This window comes from Pristiophorus japonicus, chromosome 19, assembly GCF_044704955.1.
Source record: "Pristiophorus japonicus isolate sPriJap1 chromosome 19, sPriJap1.hap1, whole genome shotgun sequence".
NCBI lineage: Eukaryota > Metazoa > Chordata > Chondrichthyes > Pristiophoridae > Pristiophorus > Pristiophorus japonicus.
The window spans coordinates 35305447-35325534 of record NC_091995.1 but is presented as its reverse complement, the minus strand read 5'-3'; the positions used below and the strand labels follow the sequence as shown (position 1 = coordinate 35325534).

General features: G+C 43.2%; 1 protein-coding gene across 1 annotated transcript in view; it reads left to right on the top strand.

Annotated features, from left to right (window-relative positions):
• LOC139230171 (complement C5-like) overlaps positions 1-20088 on the top strand; it is an 80785-nt gene that overhangs the window by 19073 nt on the left and 41624 nt on the right. The window contains exons 2-4 of the mRNA XM_070862013.1: positions 5480-5681; positions 7324-7501; positions 17050-17120. Coding sequence (XP_070718114.1) covers positions 5480-5681; positions 7324-7501; positions 17050-17120 — 451 coding nt within the window. The remainder of the gene's footprint in view (positions 1-5479; positions 5682-7323; positions 7502-17049; positions 17121-20088) is intronic.

The following is a 20088-nucleotide window of genomic DNA, read 5'->3' as shown; positions in this document are numbered from 1 at the left end:
TCTAGTGATAGTGAGATTGTTTAAGCTCACCCCGCCCAAAAGCCCCTTGATTATCTATTATTGGGATGCTTTTAGTGTCTTCCGTGAAGACCAATACAAAATATTTGTTCAAAGTCTCTGCCATTTCCTTGTTTCACGTTATTAATTCCCCAGTCTCATCCTTTACGGGATCAACGTTTACTTCAGCTATTCTCTTCCTTTTTATATACCGTTAGAAGCTCTTACTGTGGAATTCTCTACCACAGGAAGTTGTTCACTAAATATATTCAAAAAGGAGTTAGATGTAGTCCTTACTACTAGGGGGATCAAGTGGTATGGCGAGAAAGCAGGAATGGGGTACTGAAGTTGCATGTTCAGCCATGAACTCATTGAATGGCAGTGCAGGCTCGAAGGGCCAAATGACCTACTCCTGCACCTATTTTCTATGTTTCTATGTTTATATTTTTTGCTAATTTACTCTCATCTATGCTGGTGCTTATGTTCCATGCAAGCCTCTGTTCATCCCTTTTCATCTAGCTCTATCTGCCTATCCCTCTATTCTTTCTCCCTTATGTGTTTATCTAGCTTCCCCTTAAATGCATATATACTATTCTCCTCAACCATTCCCTGTGGTAGCGAGTTCCACATTCTCACCACTCTCTGGGTAAAGAAGTTTCTCCTGAATTCGCAATTGGATTTATTAGTGACTGTCTTATCTTTATGGTCCCTAGTTTTGGTCTTCCCCACAAGTGGAAATATCTTCCCTACATCAACCCTATCAAACTCATTCACAATATTAAGGACACCCCTATCAGGGAGTAGAGTAGCATAGTGGCTCTGTTACTGGACTAGTAATCCGTAGGCCTGGATTATAGATCCAGGGACATAAGTTCAAATGCCACCACAACAGCTGGGGAATTTAAAACTTGATTAAAAAAATCTGGAATAAAAAGCTACTATCAGTATTGGTGCCCATGAACCTACCGGATTATTGTTAAAAACCCATCTGGTTCACTCATGTCCTTTAGGGAAGGAAATCTGCCGCCCTTACCCAGTCAGACCTATATGTGACTCCAGACCCACAGCAATATGGTTGACTCTTAACTGCTCCTCTGAAATAGCCAAATAAGCCACTCAGTTGTATAAGACAGCTCACCACCATCTTCTCGAGGGCCATTAGAGGAGGGAATAAATGCTGGCCTTGCAATGAATAAAAAGGTCAACCCTCAGTCTTCTCTTCCCAGCCTATTCAATCCTTCCTAATAGGCTAAACTCTCAGTTCTGGTATCATCCTTGTAAATCTCTTTTGCACCTTCACCAGTTCCTCTATATCCTTTTTATAATACGGAAGCCAGATTGAATGATGGAACTCTGTCGTGGGACTGAGTGGCCTACTCCAATCCCTGTGTTCTCATGCGGCTGCACAGTTGGAGGTGCTGCCCTCTCAGTTGGACGTAAAAGATCCCACAACACTATTTTGAAGAAGAGCAGGGGAGTTATCCCCGGTGTCCTGGGGCCAATATTTATCCCTCACTAAAACAGATTATCTGGTCACTATCACATTGCTGTCTGTGGGAGCTTGCTGTGCACAAATTGGTTCTTGCATTTCTTACATTACAAAAGTGACTACACTTCAGTATCTCCACAGATGCATTGTCTTTTCTCCTTGGGCAAACTAACCAGAAAGGGAGATGAGGATCACATTTATTTTACGCATAGAAACATAGAAAATAGGTGCAGGAGTAGGCCATTCGGCCCTTCTAGCCTGCACCGCCATTCAATGAGTTCATGGCTGAACATGCAACTTCAGTACCCCATTCCTGCTTTCTCGCCATACCCCTTGATCCCCCTAGTAGTAAGGACCTCATCTAACTCCTTTTTGAATATATTTAGTGAATTGGCCTCAACAACTTTCTGTGGTAGAGAATTCCACAGGTTCACCACTCTCTGGGTGAAGAAGTTCCTCCGCATCTCGGTCCTAAATGGCTTACCCCTTATCCTTAGACTTTGACCTCTGGTTCTGGACTTCCCCAACATTGGGAACATTCTTCCTGCATCTAACCTGTCTAACCCCGTCAGAATTTTAAATGTTTCTATGAGGTCCCCTCTCATTCTTCTGAACTCCAGTGAATACAAGCCCAGTTGATCCAGTCTTTCTTGATATGTCAGTCCCGCCATCCCGGGAATCAGTCTGGTGAACCTTCGCTGCACTCCCTCAATAGCAAGAATGTCCTTCCTCAGGTTAGGAGACCAAAACTGTACACAATACTCCAGGTGTGGCCTCACCAATGCCCTGTACAATTGTAGCAACATCTCCCTGCCCCTGTACTCAAATCCCCTTGCTATGAAGGCCAACATGCCATTTGCTTTCTTAACCGCCTGCTGCACCTGCAAGCCAACCTTCAATGACTGATGTACCATGACACCCAGGTCTCTTTGCACCTCCCCTTTTCCTAATCTGTCACCATTCAGATAATAGTCTGTCTACTCTGTTTTTACCACCAAAGTGGATAACCTCACATTTATCCACATTATACTTCATCTGCCATGCATTTGCCCACTCACCTAACCTATCCAAGTCGCTCTGCAGCCTCACAGCATCCTCCTCGCAGCTCACACTGCCACCCAACTGAGTATCATCCGCAAATTTGGAGATACTACATTTAATCCCCTCATCTAAATCATTAATGTACAATGTAAACAGCTGGGGCCCCAGCACAGAACCTTGCGGTACCCCACTAGTCACTGCCTGCCATTCTGAAAAGTACCCATTTACTCCTACTCTTTGCTTCCTGTCTGATAACCAGTTCTCAATCCATGTCAGCACACTACCCCCAATCCCATGTGCTCTAACTTTGCACATCAATCTCTTGTGTGGGACCTTGTCGAACGCCTTCTGAAAGTCCAAATATACCACATCAACTGGTTCTCCCTTGTCCACTCGACTGGAAACATCCTCAAAAAATTCCAGAAGATTTGTCAAGCATGATTTCCCTTTCACAAATCCATGCTGACTTGGACCTATCATGTCACCTCTTTCCAAATGCACTGCTATGACATCCTTAATAATTGATTCCATCATTTTACCCACTACCGATGTCAGGCTGACCGGTCTGTAATTCCCTGTTTTCTCTCTCCCTCCTTTTTTAAAAAGTGGGGTTACATTGGCTACCCTCCACTCTATAGGAACTGATCCAGAGTCAATGGAATGTTGGAAAATGACTGTCAATGCATCCACTATTTCCAAGGCCACCTCCTTAAGTACTCTGGGATGCAGTCCATCAGGCCCTGGGGATTTATCGGCCTTCAATCCCATCAATTTCCCCAACACAATTTCCCGGCTAATAAGGATTTCCCTCAGTTCCTCCTCCTTACTAGACCCCCCGACCCCTTTTATAACCGGAAGGTTGTTTGTGTCCTCCTTCGTGAATACCGAACCAAAGTACTTGTTCAATTGGTCCGCCATTTCTTTGTTCCCCGTTATGACTTCCCCTGATTCTGACTGCAGGGGACCTACGTTTGTCTTTACTAACCTTTTTCTCTTTACATATCTATAGAAAGTTTTGCAATCCGTCTTAATGTTCCCTGCAAGCTTCTTCTCATACTCCATTTTCCCTGCCCTAATCAAACCCTTTGTCCTCCTCTGCTGAGTTCTAAATTTCTCCCAGTCCCCAGGTTCACTGCTATTTCTGGCCAATTTGTATGCCACTTCCTTGGCTTAAATACTATCCCTGATTTCCCTTGATAGCCACGGTTGAGCCACCTTCCCTTTTTTATTTTTATGCCAGACAGGAATGTACAATTGTTGTACTTCATCCATGCGGTCTCTAAATGTCTGCCATTGCCCATCCACAGTCAACCCCTTAAGTATCATTCGCCAATCCATCCCAGCCAATTCATGCCTCATACCTTCAAAGTTAGCCTTCTTTAAGTTCTGGACCATGGTCTCTGAATTAACTGTTTCATTCTCCATCCTAATGCAGAATTCTACCATATTATGGTCACTCTTCCCCAAGGGGCCTCGCACAACAAGATTGCTAATTGATCCTCTCTCATTACATAACACCCAGTCTAAGATGGCCTCCCCCCTAGTTGGTTCCTCGACATATTGGTCTAAAAAACCATCCCTTATGCACTCCAGGAAATCCTCCTCCACCGTATTGCTTCCAGTTTGGTTAGCCCAATCTATGTGCATATTAAAGTCACCCATTATAACTGCTGCACCTTTATTGCATTGAGTTGTTATGATCAGGAATGCGATAAGAGAAGAGAGACTTGCATTTATGTAGCACCTTTCACGACCACTGGACATCCAAAGCACCTTACAGCCAATGAATTAATTTTGAAGTGTAGTCACTGTTGTAATGTGGCAGCCAACTTGCGCACAGCAAGCTCCCACAAACAGCAATGTGCCCAGATCATCTGATTTTTTTGATTGAAGGATAAATATTGACCATGGACACCAGGGATAACTTCCCTCTGCTCTTCTTTGAAATAGTGACATGGGATCTTTTACATCCACCTGAGAGAGCAGACAGGCCCTCGGTTTAACGTCTCATCCGAAAGACGGCACCTCCAACAGTGCGGCACTCCCTCAGCACTGCACTGGAATGTCAGGCTGGATTTATGTGCTCCAGTCCCTGGAGTGGGACTTGAACCCACAACCTTCTGACTCAGAGGCGAGTGTGCTCCCCACTGAGTCACAGCTGACACAAAATGAAACGCACTGCCTGAAAGGGTGATGGGAGCAGATTCAATAGTAACTTTCAAAAGGGAACTGAATAAATATTTGAAAAGGAAAACCCCTTTCAAAGAGCCAGCAGAGGCACGGTGGCTCGAATGGCCTCCTTCTGAGCGGTATGGCTCTGTGATTCTAAAGTTGGGGGATAAATATTGGCCAGGGAACCTGGGAGAACTGCCCTGCTCGTCTTCAAAGTAACACCAACAGCTTGCACTAAAAGATCACCCTTAACGTAGTAAAACATCCCAAGGTGCTACACGGTAGCGATTATTGTACAAAATTTGTCACCAGTAGAAATTAGCGCAGGTGACCAAAAGCTTGGTCAAAGAGGTAGGTTTTAAGGAGCGCCTTGAAGGAGGAAAGAGAGGTAGAGAGGCGGAGAGGTTTAGGGAGGGAGTTCCAGAGCTTGGGGCCCAGGCAGCTGAAGGCACGGCCACCGATGGTGGAGCGATTATATTCAGGGATGCTCAAGAGGGCAGAATTGTGCAGTGGGATCTATTACATCCACCTGAAAGGGCCTCGGTTGAACGTCTCATCCGCTGGCATATTTCAGACGCAAGCGTTAGACTTGTCAGGCAAAGTGAAATAGCTCAACCTTTGAGATAGCTGGGGCTGAAGCATCGATTCAGATCAGCAATGATCTTATTGAATGGCGGAGCAGGCTCGAGGGGCCAAATGCTTGTATTTCTTATGTTCTTACCTGGCAGATACATTGAAATGTAGATTTCCTGAAATAATGTGTCATGTGTGTTTTTCCAGATATCTGATCACAGCTCCCAATGTTGTTCACGTTGGCATGGATGAGACTATCACTGTTCAAGTCTCTGGGGCTGACACTGGTGTTGCTGTCACCGTCTACTTTGAGAATCAAACAGGGAAAGCATCGGATATAATATCGCCCAAGAAATATACAGTTGAGCTAAACCAGATGAACAACTTCACTGAAATAATCCTTGCACAGGTAACTCAAATTGTCATGGATATTGGCCAGCATTATGTTGATTAGAGATAAATATTGGCCACTAGGTTGATTCCGGAGATGAGGGGGTTGACTTATGAAGATCGGTTGATTAGGTTGGGCCTATACTCATTGGAGCTCAGAAGAATGAGAGGTGATCTTATAGAAACTTATAAGATAATGAGGGGGCTCAACAAGGTGGATACAGAGAGGATATTTCCACTCATAGGGGAAACTAAAACTAGGGGACATGGAATAAGGGGCCGCCCATTTAAAACTGAGATGAGGAAGAATTTCTTCTCTCAGAGGGTTGTGAATCTGTGGAATTCCCTGCCCCAGAGAGCTGTGGAGGCTGGGTCATTGAATATATTTAAGGCGGAGATAGACAGATTTTTGAGCAATAAGGGAATAAAGGGTTATATGGAGCAGGCGGGGAAGTGGAGCTGAGTCCATGATCAGATCAGCCATGATCTTATTGAATGGCGGAGCAGGCTCGAGGGGCCAAATGGCTGACTCCTACTCCTATTTCTTATGTTCTTATTACACAGGAACATAGGAGGCCATTCAGGCCCTCGAACCTGTTCCACCATTTAGTTAGACCACAGCTGATCAGCACCCGAGCTTCAGCTACCCGCCTTGGTTCCCTATGCCTTAATATTCTTGGCTTACAAAAATCTATCACTGTCAGTCTTGAGATTTTCAATTGAACCCCCCCCCCAGCCTCAAGAGCATTTTGGGGGAGTGAGTTCCAGATTTCCACTGCCCTTTGTGTGGCGTCGTGCTTCCTGACATCACCCCTGAATGGTCTAGCTCTAATTAAAGTTCATGTCTCCTTGTTCTGGACTCCCTCACCAGAGGAAATAGTTACTATCTACCCTGTCGAATCCTTTAATCATCTTAAACGTCTCAATTAGATCACCCCTCAATCAAAGGAAGGCAGGAAGGAACTAACTGAATTGCATTTATATAGCACCTTTCACGACCATCGGATGTCTCAATGTACAAAGAACATGGCCCCTCGAGCCTGCTCCGCCATTCAATGAGATCATGGCTGATCTTCTACCTCAACTCCACTTTCCTGCACTGTCCCCATATCTCTTGATTTGTTTAATATCCAAAAAGCTATCGATCTCTGTCTTGAATATACTCAACGACTGAGCCTCCACAGCCCTCTGGGGTAGAGAATTCCAAAGATTCACCACCCTCTGAATGAAGAAGTTTCTCCTCGTCTCAGTCCTAAATGTCTGACCCCTTATTCTGAGACTGTGACCCCTGGTTCTAGACTCCCCAGCCAGGGGAAACATCCTCCCTGCATCCACCCTGTCAAGCCCTGTAAGAATTTTATCTGTTTCAAAGAGATCACCTCGCATTCTTCTAAACTCTAGAGAATAGAGGCCTAGTCTACCCAATCTCTCCTCATAGGACAATCCCCCCATCGCAGGAATCAGTCTGGTGAATCTTTGTTGCACTCCCTCTGTGGCAAGTACATCCTTCCTTAGCTAAGGAGAACAGAACTGGGATGTTTTACTACATTAAAGGCGTCAGATAAATAAAAGTTGTTGTTGTATAGATGCACGATGTTGTCAGGATCTGGTGCCTTGTCACTTTATAGCAAATAGTCCGAGATGTAACTTTAATTTTGCAGGTTCTTCCACAAAAGACAAACCATTTGAACTTTGCCCGTGAAGCGCAGTACGTGATGCTTGTAGCCGAAATCTCAGCACCGTTTGAAAGGACCAGAAAGGCTCTGATCCGCCTATTGTCAAGACCCTACTTCATTTATATTGTTACCGATAAGCCGATTTATACACCTGATGAAACTGGTAGGTAATAGTGTCATACTGCACAAACAGCTACAAGTGTCATTGAATCATAGAATCATAGAAATTTACAGCATGGAAGGAGGCCATTTCGGCCCATCGTGTCTGCACCAGCCAACAAAGAGCTATCCAGCCTAATCCCACTTTCCAGCTCTAGGTCCGTAGCCCTGTAGGTTACGGCACCTCAGGTGCATATCCAAGTACTTTTTAAATGTGGTGAGGGTTTCTGCCTCTACCAACCTTTCAGGCAGTGAGTTCCAGACCCCCACCACCCTCTGGTGAAAAAAGTTCTCAACTCCCCTCTAAACCTCCTACCAATTACTTTACATACACAAGAACAAGAAATAGGAGCAGGAGTAGGCCATTTGACCCTCGAGCCTGCTCCACCATTCAATAAGATCATGGCTGATCTGATCATGGACTCAGTTCCACTTCCCTGCCCCCACATACATCTATGCGCCCTGGTTGTTGACCCCTCTGCTCAGGGAAATAGGTCCTTCCTATCCACTCTATCTAGGCCCCTCATAATTTTATACAAGAGAGCACCTCAGCTAGTCCCACTCCCCCCGCCCTTTCCCCCGAGCCCTGCAAATGTTTTTTTCCTTCAGGTACTTACCCAACTCCCTTTTGAAAGCCGTGTTTGAGTCTGCCTCCACCACCCTTTCAGGCCGTGCATTCCAGATCCTAACCACTCGCTGTGTACAAAGGTTTTTCCTCATGTCGCCTTTGCTTCTTTTGCTAATCACCTTAAATCTGTCCCCTCTGGTTCTCGATCCTTCTGCCAATGGGAACAGTCTCTCCCGATCTACTCTGTCCATTTCCCTCATGATTTTGATCAGCTCTATCAAATCTCTTCTCAATCATCTCTGTGCGAGGAAGAACAACCCCAGCTTCTCCAGTCTATCCACGTTACTGACTCTGTATCCATCACCCTATCAGGCAGTGCATTACATAGAAACATAGAAACATAGAAAATAGGTGCAGGAGTAGGCCATTCGGCCCTTCGAACCTGCACCGCCATTCAATGAGTTCATGGCTGAACATGCAACTTCAGTACCCCATTCCTGCTTTCTCGCCATACCCCTTGATCCCCCTAGTAGTAAGGACTACATCTAACTCCTTTTTGAATATATGTAGTGAATTGGCCTCAACAACTTTCTGTGGTAGGGAATTCCACGGGTTCACCACTCTCTGGGTGAAGAAGTTTCTCCTCATCTCGGTCCTAAATGGCTTACCCCTTATCCTTAGAACTGTGACCCTTACAAATCCTAACCAAGCATTGCATGAAGCGGTTTTCCCTCTTGTCACCTCTTGGTTCTTGAGCCAATCACCTTAAAGGGGAAAAATTTGCAAAACTATGGGGAAAGAAAAGAGGGAGTGGAACTAATTGGAGCTTCCAAAGAGCCGGCATAGGCATTATGGGCCGAATGGCCTCCTTCTATGCTGTATCATTCTATAATTCTGGAGGACAAGATGGTAAAGGGTCAGCATAACTAGGCATGCTTGCTCCGTTGGGTTTCAGCAAGTTCTGAGAACAAATAACGAAGGGTTTGATTCTTTGATGTGGTTTGTGCATTGCAAATCCCATTTCTTTCACAGCGGCGGAAACGTTAGCTGAACCCGCTCATCGGGAAATCCATGGGATCGGATGCGACGCTGATGTTACTCGCTGCCCCTGTTTTACTCTCGGTTGAAATCAGTGGAGATAATTATCGGGCGGAATGTAAAACCACCATTTCACCCGATCCTGTGGGGTTACCACCCGACGAGTTAAGGTGAGAGGACATATAAACTAAAGGGTAGAATCCTAAATAGGGCTGCATGAATAGAGAGACCTGGGGCTATGTGTGCACAAATCATTTAAGATGACAGGGCAGGTTGAGAAAGCAACTGGAGCCCCAACTGTATCCAGTTCTTGGGACCACACTTTAGGATGGATGTAAAGGCCTTGGAGAAATGATTTCCAAGAATGATTCCAGGAATGAGAGATTTCAGTTATGTTGATAGACTGGAGAAGTTGTTCTCTTGAAGCAGAGAAGATAGAGAGGAGCTTTCAAAGGGGAGTTGGAGACGTATCTTGTAATATATTCTCTATGACATCACAAACACACACTTACAAGATGGTTCTCAACACAGGGAACTTATCAGGTGACCTAGTCACATGATCCTTTTATTGTATAAACATTAGCAGTAGCATTACCACAGTAGTGCACTAGGTGGGGCAGTAATCCACTAGGTGGAGCTCTATATTACATTTCTCCCTCCTTAATGAAGAAGTAATTATAACAAAATAATCATCATACATAACTTGCATGGTTATATAAAACAAAATATATGGACTTATTTTGTTATATTTACAAATCAAACTTAACCACTCATTTTCTGTTTCGAAGAGGATACCTTCACGCTCGAACAGAACCTTCCAAACGTGGTGTCGAACTTAAACTCATTCTAGGCTGTACCAGAGGAGAGTTTTCCTCCAAGGGTAACCCTTGATTTACATTTTGACTCTCCACAACTTCAGACTGTTTGTCTGCATGACTCGGATTGAGACTTAAATTCTAACATTCTCTTGGATTTGTTTCTAGTACATCTGATGTAGGATTTTCTACTGGTACTCACCTTGCAACATGACTATCTGATGAATCAGAAATAATCGAATCATTCCAACTTTCAACTCCTTCCACGTCTGTTGGTAAAATATGATCAATATGAACAAACCTAGCCTGTCCATGATCAAACATCTTGACCAAATATATGCGAGGACCACATATCTTCACCACTCTTCCTGGTAACTAATTTAGCCATTTATGGTGATAGTTCTTCACTCTCACCTTTTGATTCAATTTCACACTTCTCTCTTTTACTCTATCTCTATCATGATTCTCTTTCTGTCTTAATTGATCCTCTTCTACTGATTGTGCCAGGTTTGGCTTTAACAGCGAGAACCTGGTTCATGACTGTTGTCTGAGAAACAACTCTGCTTGTGTTCTACCAGTAGTAGTATTACGATAAATAATCAGAAAATTTGCCAATTTGTGGTCCAACGGCAATAACCATTTCTTTGGATTTGGATCCAACATTTGTTCGATGAGAGCACGTTTTACAATTTGTACTGTACGCTCTGCTGCACCATTTGAAGCAGGGTGGTATGATGGAACCGTGGTATGTTACACACCATTTCTGCTCATGAACTGTGAAAATTCTTCTGCACAAAATTGTGACCCATTATCAGACACAATTTCTTCTGGGAGGCCATATGAAGAAAATAATCTTCGCAAATTGTCTAGTGTTTTACTTATTGCTATTTTACGCATTAGAAACACCTCTACCCACTTCGAATGGCTATCAATCACAATGAACAATTGCTGTCCTTTTAGCTCAACAAAATCTTTGCCACATCCTGGGAGGCTATTTCCATGGCTGTAATGTTACTTATGGTGGTTTCTTGCTCATCGATTGTTGTACATTGATTAATAATGTACTATATATCTTTATCTAGACCTGGCCACCATAAGTAACTGCATGCAAAACTCTTGCTCAAGCACATTCCCAAGTGCTGGTCATGAAGATCTCCTAAAATTTTGGACCTGAATTTATTTGGAATAACCACTCTTGCACCTCACATGATACAATCTTCATCCACTGCTAATTCATTCCTACAAATGAAGAATGGATGAATATCTTTCTCTGATACCTGGTTTGGCCATCCATTTGCTATGCAATCATACACCTTTGACATAGCTGGGTCGCATTTGGTTGCTGTACCAATCTCTTCCGCTCTGACTGGCAGCTCATCAATGTATGAAAAATAGAACACTTCTTCCCAATTGGGTGTAACCTGTGATGTGGATGGCAACCTGGACATAGCATCAGCATTACTGTGATCAGCTGATCATCCGTATTCAATATCATATGTATATTCTGACAAAATCAAAGCCCATCTCTGCATTCGGGCTGCAGCTAATGTTGGAACTGGGGACTTAGGATGGAGGATTGCTGTTAGAGGCTTATGGTCCATAACAATGGTAAACTTACGACCGTACAAGTATTTGTGAAACTTCTTGACCCCAAAAATTTATGCCAATGCTTCCCTTTCGATTTGCGCATAATTACGCTCACTGGCACTGAGAATGCGTGAAGCAAAAGCAATTGTCTCTCCTCCCCACTATGTAGTACATGAGAGATCACTGCTCCAACTCTATACCAGAGGCGTCACATGTTAGCTTGTCTCCTTAGATACGTCATAGTGAACTAACATGGTACTCTCTACTAACCGGTTTTTACACTCCTTGAATGATGCATCGCATTCTTCTGACCACTTCCAATGGACCTGTTTTGTCAACAGTTCATTCAGTGGATGTAACACTGTAGCCAACTCTGGTAGGAACTTCCCATAATCGTTCAAAAGACCCAAAAATGATTGAAGTTCAGTGACATTCTTGGGAGTGGATGCATTTCTGATTGCATCCAGCTTTCCCATGGTTGGATGTAAACCATCTTTGTCTACTCTGTGCCCTAAATACTCCACTGAGTTTTGAAATAACTCACACTTGCAAGCAGTCACTCATGCTCTGTGCTTCTCTAGCCATTTGAGCACTTCATTCAATACATTATTATGGATTTGCCTGTTTGGTGTTGAAATGAATATGTCATCTAAATAACAGACTACCCCTTCAATGCCTTGCAGAATCTAGTTCATCACCCCTTGGAATATGGCAGGGGCGGAAGACACTTTAAATTATAGCCTAATAGGCCTAGATGAGTGTTTATAATCAAGCATGACTTGGACTCCTCATCTAGTTCAAGTTGGAAGTAGGCATTTGAGAAGATCTGACCACCTGTCAGCGTTGTGAACAAATCTTCTACATTTGGCAATGTATTAGGTAAATTACCCTCTAGAACCTGGTTTATGGTTACCTTACCACATGCCTTAGGTACAACAACAATGGGTGTAGTCCAATTACATCGATCTATCTTAGAAATAATGTTCTCAGGCTCTAGTCTTTTGAGTTCTTTCTTAACTTGCTCCTTGAGTGCATATGGTACGGAACGTGGCTTGCAGTAAACTAGTCTAGCGTCCTTCTGTACCCTGACAATCACCTTGAAACCTTGCAAAACACCTTTGGATAATTCTTAATGACATCATCACTCGTTGCAAATATCGTTTCAACACGAAAAATCTCATTCCAATCCAGCTTCAGTGATCCCAACCAATTTCTACATAGTAAGGCAGGCTTGTTTCCTGCCACTACTAAGAGATGCAAACTCTAAAATTGATCTTTGTATTTCACCGGTACAGTGATATGGCCTACCACAGAGATTTGCTCCCTTGAGTAACCTCGCAATTCTATCTTTGACTTCTCCAGTGGAAAATCACTCAACTTGTCGAGATATAGTGACTCCGGTACTACGCTCATGGATGCACCAGTGTCGATTTCTATGGGTATCCTGGTTCCTGTAACTTTGCGAATCATTAGGTACCCTTGTGCTCTGGATGATGTATATCTCCTCGTCCTGTTGCTTTTATTCCATGCTATGTAGTCTCTGGGAATTTCTACCTCGAACATTCAAAGTTGGTTTACCCTTCAGTCGGCATGCCTTTGCAAGATGCCGAGTTTTCTTGCAGAAGAAACATTCTGCCCTCACATATGGACAGCTATGTGTTGTCCCAGGCACTGATAGCAGGTCTTCAATGCTCTGTTACCTTGGCCAGTTGCTGATGCCATGGGGCTCCAAGTGCCTTTTTCTTTTAACTGAAAGGCAATTCGCCTCAGTTGTCTGACGACTGGAAATAGTACGAAATTCTCGGGAATATTGGTTGGCCATATCCATTGACATAGATGTCTGATATGCTAAATCAAAAGTCAAGTTAGGAGTTGTCAACATCTTTCTTCTGATCGCTTCATTTTTCATCCCACAAACAAAGCAGTCACACAATGCTCGGTCCTGAAAGTTTCCAAAATGACAGAGAATGGATAGATTTTTAATGCTACAATGTGCTCACTGATACTCTCGTTGGTTAATTGATTTTGTGTTCCAAAACGATAACTTTCAGCAATTTCCAGGGTCTCAGGATTGTAGTGAATCTCCATCAGTGATGTGTCCTTTGGCTTGATGGGAACAAGCATATTTTTCAGGGTTCCATACACCTCGGTCCTGCTTTAGTCAAGAAAATAGCCCATTTTCTTTCTAACACCACGCGGTTACGGTTTTCATTATCGGGGACTTCAACAATATTATTCGCGGTGAAAAACATTTCTAACCACTCCACATATGCTCCAAAAGTTTCTCAGTCACGATGGAACTCACACATGCACCCTATTATTCCCATAGGCACAGCAATCTGGACTCCTCATTTCAGACCAAGTGTGCTTGAAATTTATTTGGATTTTTAGCTGTTCTGCAAAACAAAGGACCTCTAAAGGTTTCCCTGTTGTTGGGCTGGATCATCCACCAACAAAAATATCAGCTAGAGAATCCAATTAACCTATCCTTATCACCAATGCGACATACTTCTTATGACCTCACAAACACACACTTACAAGATGGCTCTTAACACAAGAACTTGTCAGGTGACCTAGTCACCTGATGCTTTTATTGTATAAGCATTAGCAGTTGCATTACCACAGTAGTCTACTAGGTGGAGCAGTAGTCCACAATTTGGAGCTTTATATTACATGTCGGAAGGAGAAAAAAATTCAGGGCTACGGGTAAGGGCGAGGGAGTGGGACTAGCTGAGAGTCGGCACGGGCTCAACAGGCCAAATGGTCTTCTTCCGTGCTGTAACTATGATCTATGATTCTATGATCCCTGGTCTTGTTTTTCTACCCCCGCCTCCCAGCTTTGAACTGCACGCTGGACGCGATGGGTGATGTTGGCTTTTGGTTCCTGCACAGCTTCGGTCTGCTGTTGTACGATAGCAATGGAAATCCGGCTCTGGTGGATCCCCGACTTCGATATCCCACGAAACCCAAAAGGCGCTTATATCACGAAAGACTGTTAAGGAATTCAGAACTTGACAGCTTGAGGTTAACCCTGCTGACAGGATCCGTATTCTTACAACCCAACCTGCCTCCGCTATAGTCATAATTACCAGTACAATGCTGAAGGTGCAAATGAAAAATAGTTAGACTTGCATTTCTATATCGTGCCTTTCACAAACCTCAGGTTGTCCCGAAGCACTTTACAGCCAATGAAGTACTTTTTGAGGTGTATTTACTGTTGTAATGCGGGCAGTCAATTTGCGCACAGCAAGCTCCAACAAACTACAATGTGATAAAGGACAAGCACATCAGTTGATTGAGGGATAAATATTGGCCCCAGGACACCGGGACCCCTGCTCTTCTTCGAAACAGTGCCATGCGATTGTCCACTTGAGAGGGCCTCGGTTTAACGTCTCATCTAAGGGACAGCACCGCCAACGGTGCAACACTCTTTCAGCACTGTACCAAAATGCCAGCATAAATTACATGGTCAAGTGTCTGGCGTGGCACCTGAACCCACAACTTACTGACTCAAAGGCGAGTGTGCCACAGTCTTTTTAATTATTTGGATTTATTCAGCATTAAAACACTGTGATCAGTCCATTGTATCATACTTCTGCCACTCTGCACAGTCATACCTCCATCACTTAGTAACATCAAAACCTGAAGTATAATTTGTCTCACATGACATGCTAGAGAAGTGGAGAATTGCAAATGTTACAGACTTGTTCTCAAAAAAAGAGTGTAAAGATAGACCCAGCATCTACAGGCCGGTCAGTTTTACCTTGGCAGTGGAGAAGCTTTTAGAAACAATAATCAGGGACAAAATTAACAGTCACTTGGACAGGTGCGGATTCATTAAGAAAAGCCAGCACAAATTTGTTACGGGCAAATAGTGTTTAACCAACTTGATTGAGTTTTTGGATGAGGTAACAAAGAGGGTTAATGCGGGCAACCTCATGGTGTGCATGGATTTCCAAAAGGCGTTCGACAAAATGCCACATAATAGGCTCACCAGCAAAGATGAAGCCCATGGAATAAAAGGGACAGTGGCAGCTTGGATACAAAATTGGCTAAGTGACAGGAAACAGAGAGTGGTGGGGAACGGTTGTTTTTCAGACTGGTGGAAGATATTCAGTGGTGTTCCCCAGGAGTCGGTTCTAGGACCACTGCTTTTCTTGTGTACAGGGCACAATTTTAAAATTTGCAGATGACACAAAACTTGGAAGTATAGTGAACAGTGAGGAGGATAACGGTAGACTTCAAAATGACATAGACAGGCTGAAATGGGTGGACACGTGGCAGATGAAATTTAACATAGAAAGGTGTGAAGTGATACATGTTGGTAGAAAGAATGAGGAGAGGCAATATGAACTAAAGGGTTTAATCCTAAAGGGGATGCATGAACAGAGAGACCTGGGGGTATGTGTGCACAAATCGTTGAAGGTTAAGAAAGCTAACGGGATCCTAGGCTTCATGAATAGAGTTCAAAAGTGTGGAAATTATGATGAACCTGTATAAAACACTGTATAAAACACTGGTTCGGCCTCACCTAGAATATTGTGTCGAATTCTGGGCACTGCACTTTAGGAAGGATGTGAAAGACTTACTTAGGATGCAGAAAAATTTACAAGAATGGTTCCAGGGATGAGGGGTTTCAGTTATATGGATAGACTGGAGAAGCTGGGGTTGTTCTCCTTGGAGCAGAGAAGGTTGAGAGGAGATTTAATGGAGGTGTTCAAAATCCTGAGGGGTCCGGACAGAGTGGATAGAGAGAAACTGTTCCCATTGGCAGTAGGATCGAGAACCAGAGGACACAGATTTAAGGTGATTGGCAAAAGAACCAAAGGCGACGTAAGAATAAACTTTTTTTACACAGCGAGTGGTTATGATCCGGAATGCACTGCCTGAAAGGGTGGTGGGGGAAACGCATTCCCGGCTTTCAAAAGAGAATTAGATAAGTCCCTGAAAGAAAAAAACTTGCAGGACTATGTGCAAAGTGTGGGGGAGAGGGACTAGCTGAAGTGCTCTTGCAGATATCCGGCACGAACTCGATGGGCCGAATGGCCTTCTTGCGTGCTGTAACCATTCTATGATTCTATATACTAATCTATTGTACTTAGCGATCTGATCATAAAATACTATCTTTAAATTCCTTTCTGAATAAAACATCCATGCAGTCTTATAATGATCGTTTATCTTATATTTAAAATGCCCGTTAAGGTTTATTCTCCTCCCCTTATTAAACAGAGCAATGCTTCTTTGCACAATCACGAATCTCGCCAAACTGAACATTAAACTGGACTCTCCTGCAGTCCCCAACTCAAAATCGAGTCCCACGGGATTCCCATTCCCGCTCTTCCATGAAGGCAACGACAGAGTGTTCAGATGGATTATTGAATGAACTTTAGGATTGTACTGGGGGGGGCGGTTATAGTATTTCTGTGTGAAGCTCTCGGATTGGAGAGACTCTCGCAAGGTTTTGACAGTGTAGCTGTCACTCTGAACAACTTCTTTTAAAAGTAGTGATTGTTTAAAATGATTTTAAATTCAATTTGTTTTCAGTACGATACCGAATCTTTACTCTTGACCAAGAGATGAAACCCATAGATTGCACTATCATGGTGGAAGTATTGGTAAGTGATGGTCTCACTCTCTTCTTTCTTGGCGGTATTGTATCGTTCCATACACGACCCAATCACTATATATATGTATGTGTAAATTAATGCATCTATCTATCGAGCATTAGCTGTGGCTCAGTGGGCAGCACTATTGCCTCTGAGTCAGAAGGTTGTGGGTTCAAGTCCCACTCCAGGGACTTGAGCACATAAACCTAGGCTGGCTCTCCCAATGCAGTGCTGAGGGAGTGTTGCACTGTCAGAGGTGTTGTCTTTCAGATAAGACGTTAAACCCAGATCCTGTCTGCTCTCTCAGGTGGATGTAAAAGATCCCATGGCATGATTTTGAAGAAGAACAGGGGAGTTAGCCCCGGTGTCCTGGCCTGCATAAAAAAACAGATTATCTGGGTCATTATCAATTTGCTGTTTGTGGAAGCTTGCTGTGTGCAAATTATTTCCCACATGACAACATCGACCGCACGCCAAAAGTATTTAATTGGCTGTAATGAACTTTGAGACATCCGATGGTCATGAAAGGCGCTTTATAAATCCAAGTCTTTCTTTATAGATAGGATTAGCTTTTAAGCATAGCCTGTCCGCCAATACATGCCCTTATTGTTTATTGGAACTATCTCCCAAATGATCACAAATAAGCTTATCAATATAGGGTCATGATGAATGGTGGCCCCATATACTGGGGCTGAAATTGCGGTCGGAGGCTTCCCTCGGGCGAACGCCTCCAACCTGAAACATTTCTACGAAAGTACCTGGTGGCCCTGGAGGAGCGTGGGATTCCGGTGGGGAGGCCTTCTCTTCCCACGCTGCGAAGTGTGCTCCCGTCCTCCAGGTTCCCACCCAGAAGGTGCAGTCACTGCTCAACCAATCAGGTACAGTGTTCCACAGCTTTCTCATTAATAGCAATGGGAACTTAAAATTAAATGAAATTAAAGTTAATAAATGTCTTAGAGAAAAAAAAATTCAGAGTTTTAAAAAAGTTTTTTAAATTATGGTTTAAAATAAACTTACCTTAGTGGGCAGGGTTTTTAACAATAAAATGTGTTTTTTAAATTTTATTTTAATGTTTTTATATGTTTTAAAACTCTTAGACCTGTAAAAGCATGTTCTCATTGCTGTTAATGAGGAAAAAAACACACTAAACACCATAATAAAAAATAAAAAACACGCCTCACATAATTAAAATTAAATGAAATTAAAGTTAATAAATGTCTTAGAGAAAAAAAAATTCAGAGTTTTAAAAAAGTTTTTTAAATTATGGTTTAAAATAAACTTACCTTAGTGGGCAGGGTTTTTAACAATAAAATGTGTTTTTTAAATTTTATTTTAATGTTTTTATATGTTTTAAAACTCTTAGACCTGTAAAAGCATGTTCTCATTGCTGTTAATGAGGAAAAAAACACACTAAACACCATAATAAAAAATAAAAAACACGCCTCACATAATTAAAATTAAATGAAATTAAAGTTAATAAATGTCTTAGAGAAAAAAAAATTCAGAGTTTTAAAAAAGTTTTTTAAATTATGGTTTAAAATAAACTTACCTTAGTGGGCAGGGTTTTTAACAATAAAATGTGTTTTTTAAATTTTATTTTAATGTTTTTATATGTTTTAAAACTCTTAGACCTGTAAAAGTCAGCTATTCACCGACTTTTATCAAGCACAAGAGTTTTGAGGACATTTGCTGGGCAAGATATGGGTAAATACCACAAGCTTGCCCTTGCAAATGTCCTCGCTCCTGAGATGCGTGCGATCTGTCAAGCTCCAACTTGACAGATCGGAAAAGCCGGTTTTCAGCGCATGCGCATTGTGTGCTGAAAACCGGCTTTTGTGATGCCTTCTGAATGGTGGCAGATTAGTAAAAAGGGGACGTGCAACGAGTCCTGGGTGCCATGGTACATCAATCATTGAAAGTTGGCATGCAGGTACAGCAGGCGGTGAAGAACGCAAATGGCATGTTGGCCTTCGTAGCTAGGGGATTTGAGTATAGGAGCAGGAAGGTCTTGCTGCAGTGGTACAGGGCCTTGGTGAGACCACACCTTGAGTATTGTGTTCAGTTTTGGTCTCCTAATCTGAGGAAGGACATTCTTGCTATTGAGGGAGTGCAGCGAAGGTTCACCAGACTGATTCCCGGGATGGTAGGACTGACATGTGAAGAAAGATTGGATCGACTAGGCTTATATTCACTGGAATTTAGAAAAATGAGAGGAGATCTCAGAGAAGCATATAAAATTCTGACGGGATTGGCCAGCTTAGATGCAGGAAGAATGTTCCCGATGTTGGGGAAGTCCAGAACAAGGGGTCACAGTCTAAGGATAAGGGGTAAGCCATTTAGGACTGAGATGAGGAGAAACTTCTTCACCCAGAGAATTGTGAACCTGTGGAATTCTCTACCACAGAAAGTTGTTGAGGCCAATTCGTTAGATATATTCAAAAGTGAGTTAGATGTGGCCCTTATGGCTAAAGGGATCAAGGGGTATGGAGAGAAGGCTGGGGTGGAGTACTGAAGTTGCATGATCAGCCATGATCATATTGAATGGTGGTGCAGGCTCGAAGGGCAGAATGGCCTACTCCTGCACCTATTTTCAATGTTTCTATGTTTCCCGGGCCCGTACACACTCCGTACGGACCTGGGGAGGCCAGGATTTTCAGGCCATAAGTTCATGTTCCTTTTACAGCTGAGGCCATGTTTCAATCTCGTCCTCAAAAAATTCCTCTTTCTGTGAAATACCCAGGGACATGTTGAAGAATCTCCCAACCAAGTTATTGGCTCAGGAATTGCAGTCGGAGGCTTCCCATGGGGAGGTGGCCTCTGACCTGAAAAATTTTACGAACTTACCTGGTGGTCCCGGAGGTTTGGAGACTTGATTTCCTGGACCTGTACATGAGGGCCTGTGTGGAGGCCCACATAGCCCAGGGACTTAAGCGCTTCACACACATCCTTGGGATCATGTGGGGGCAGACCAACCAAT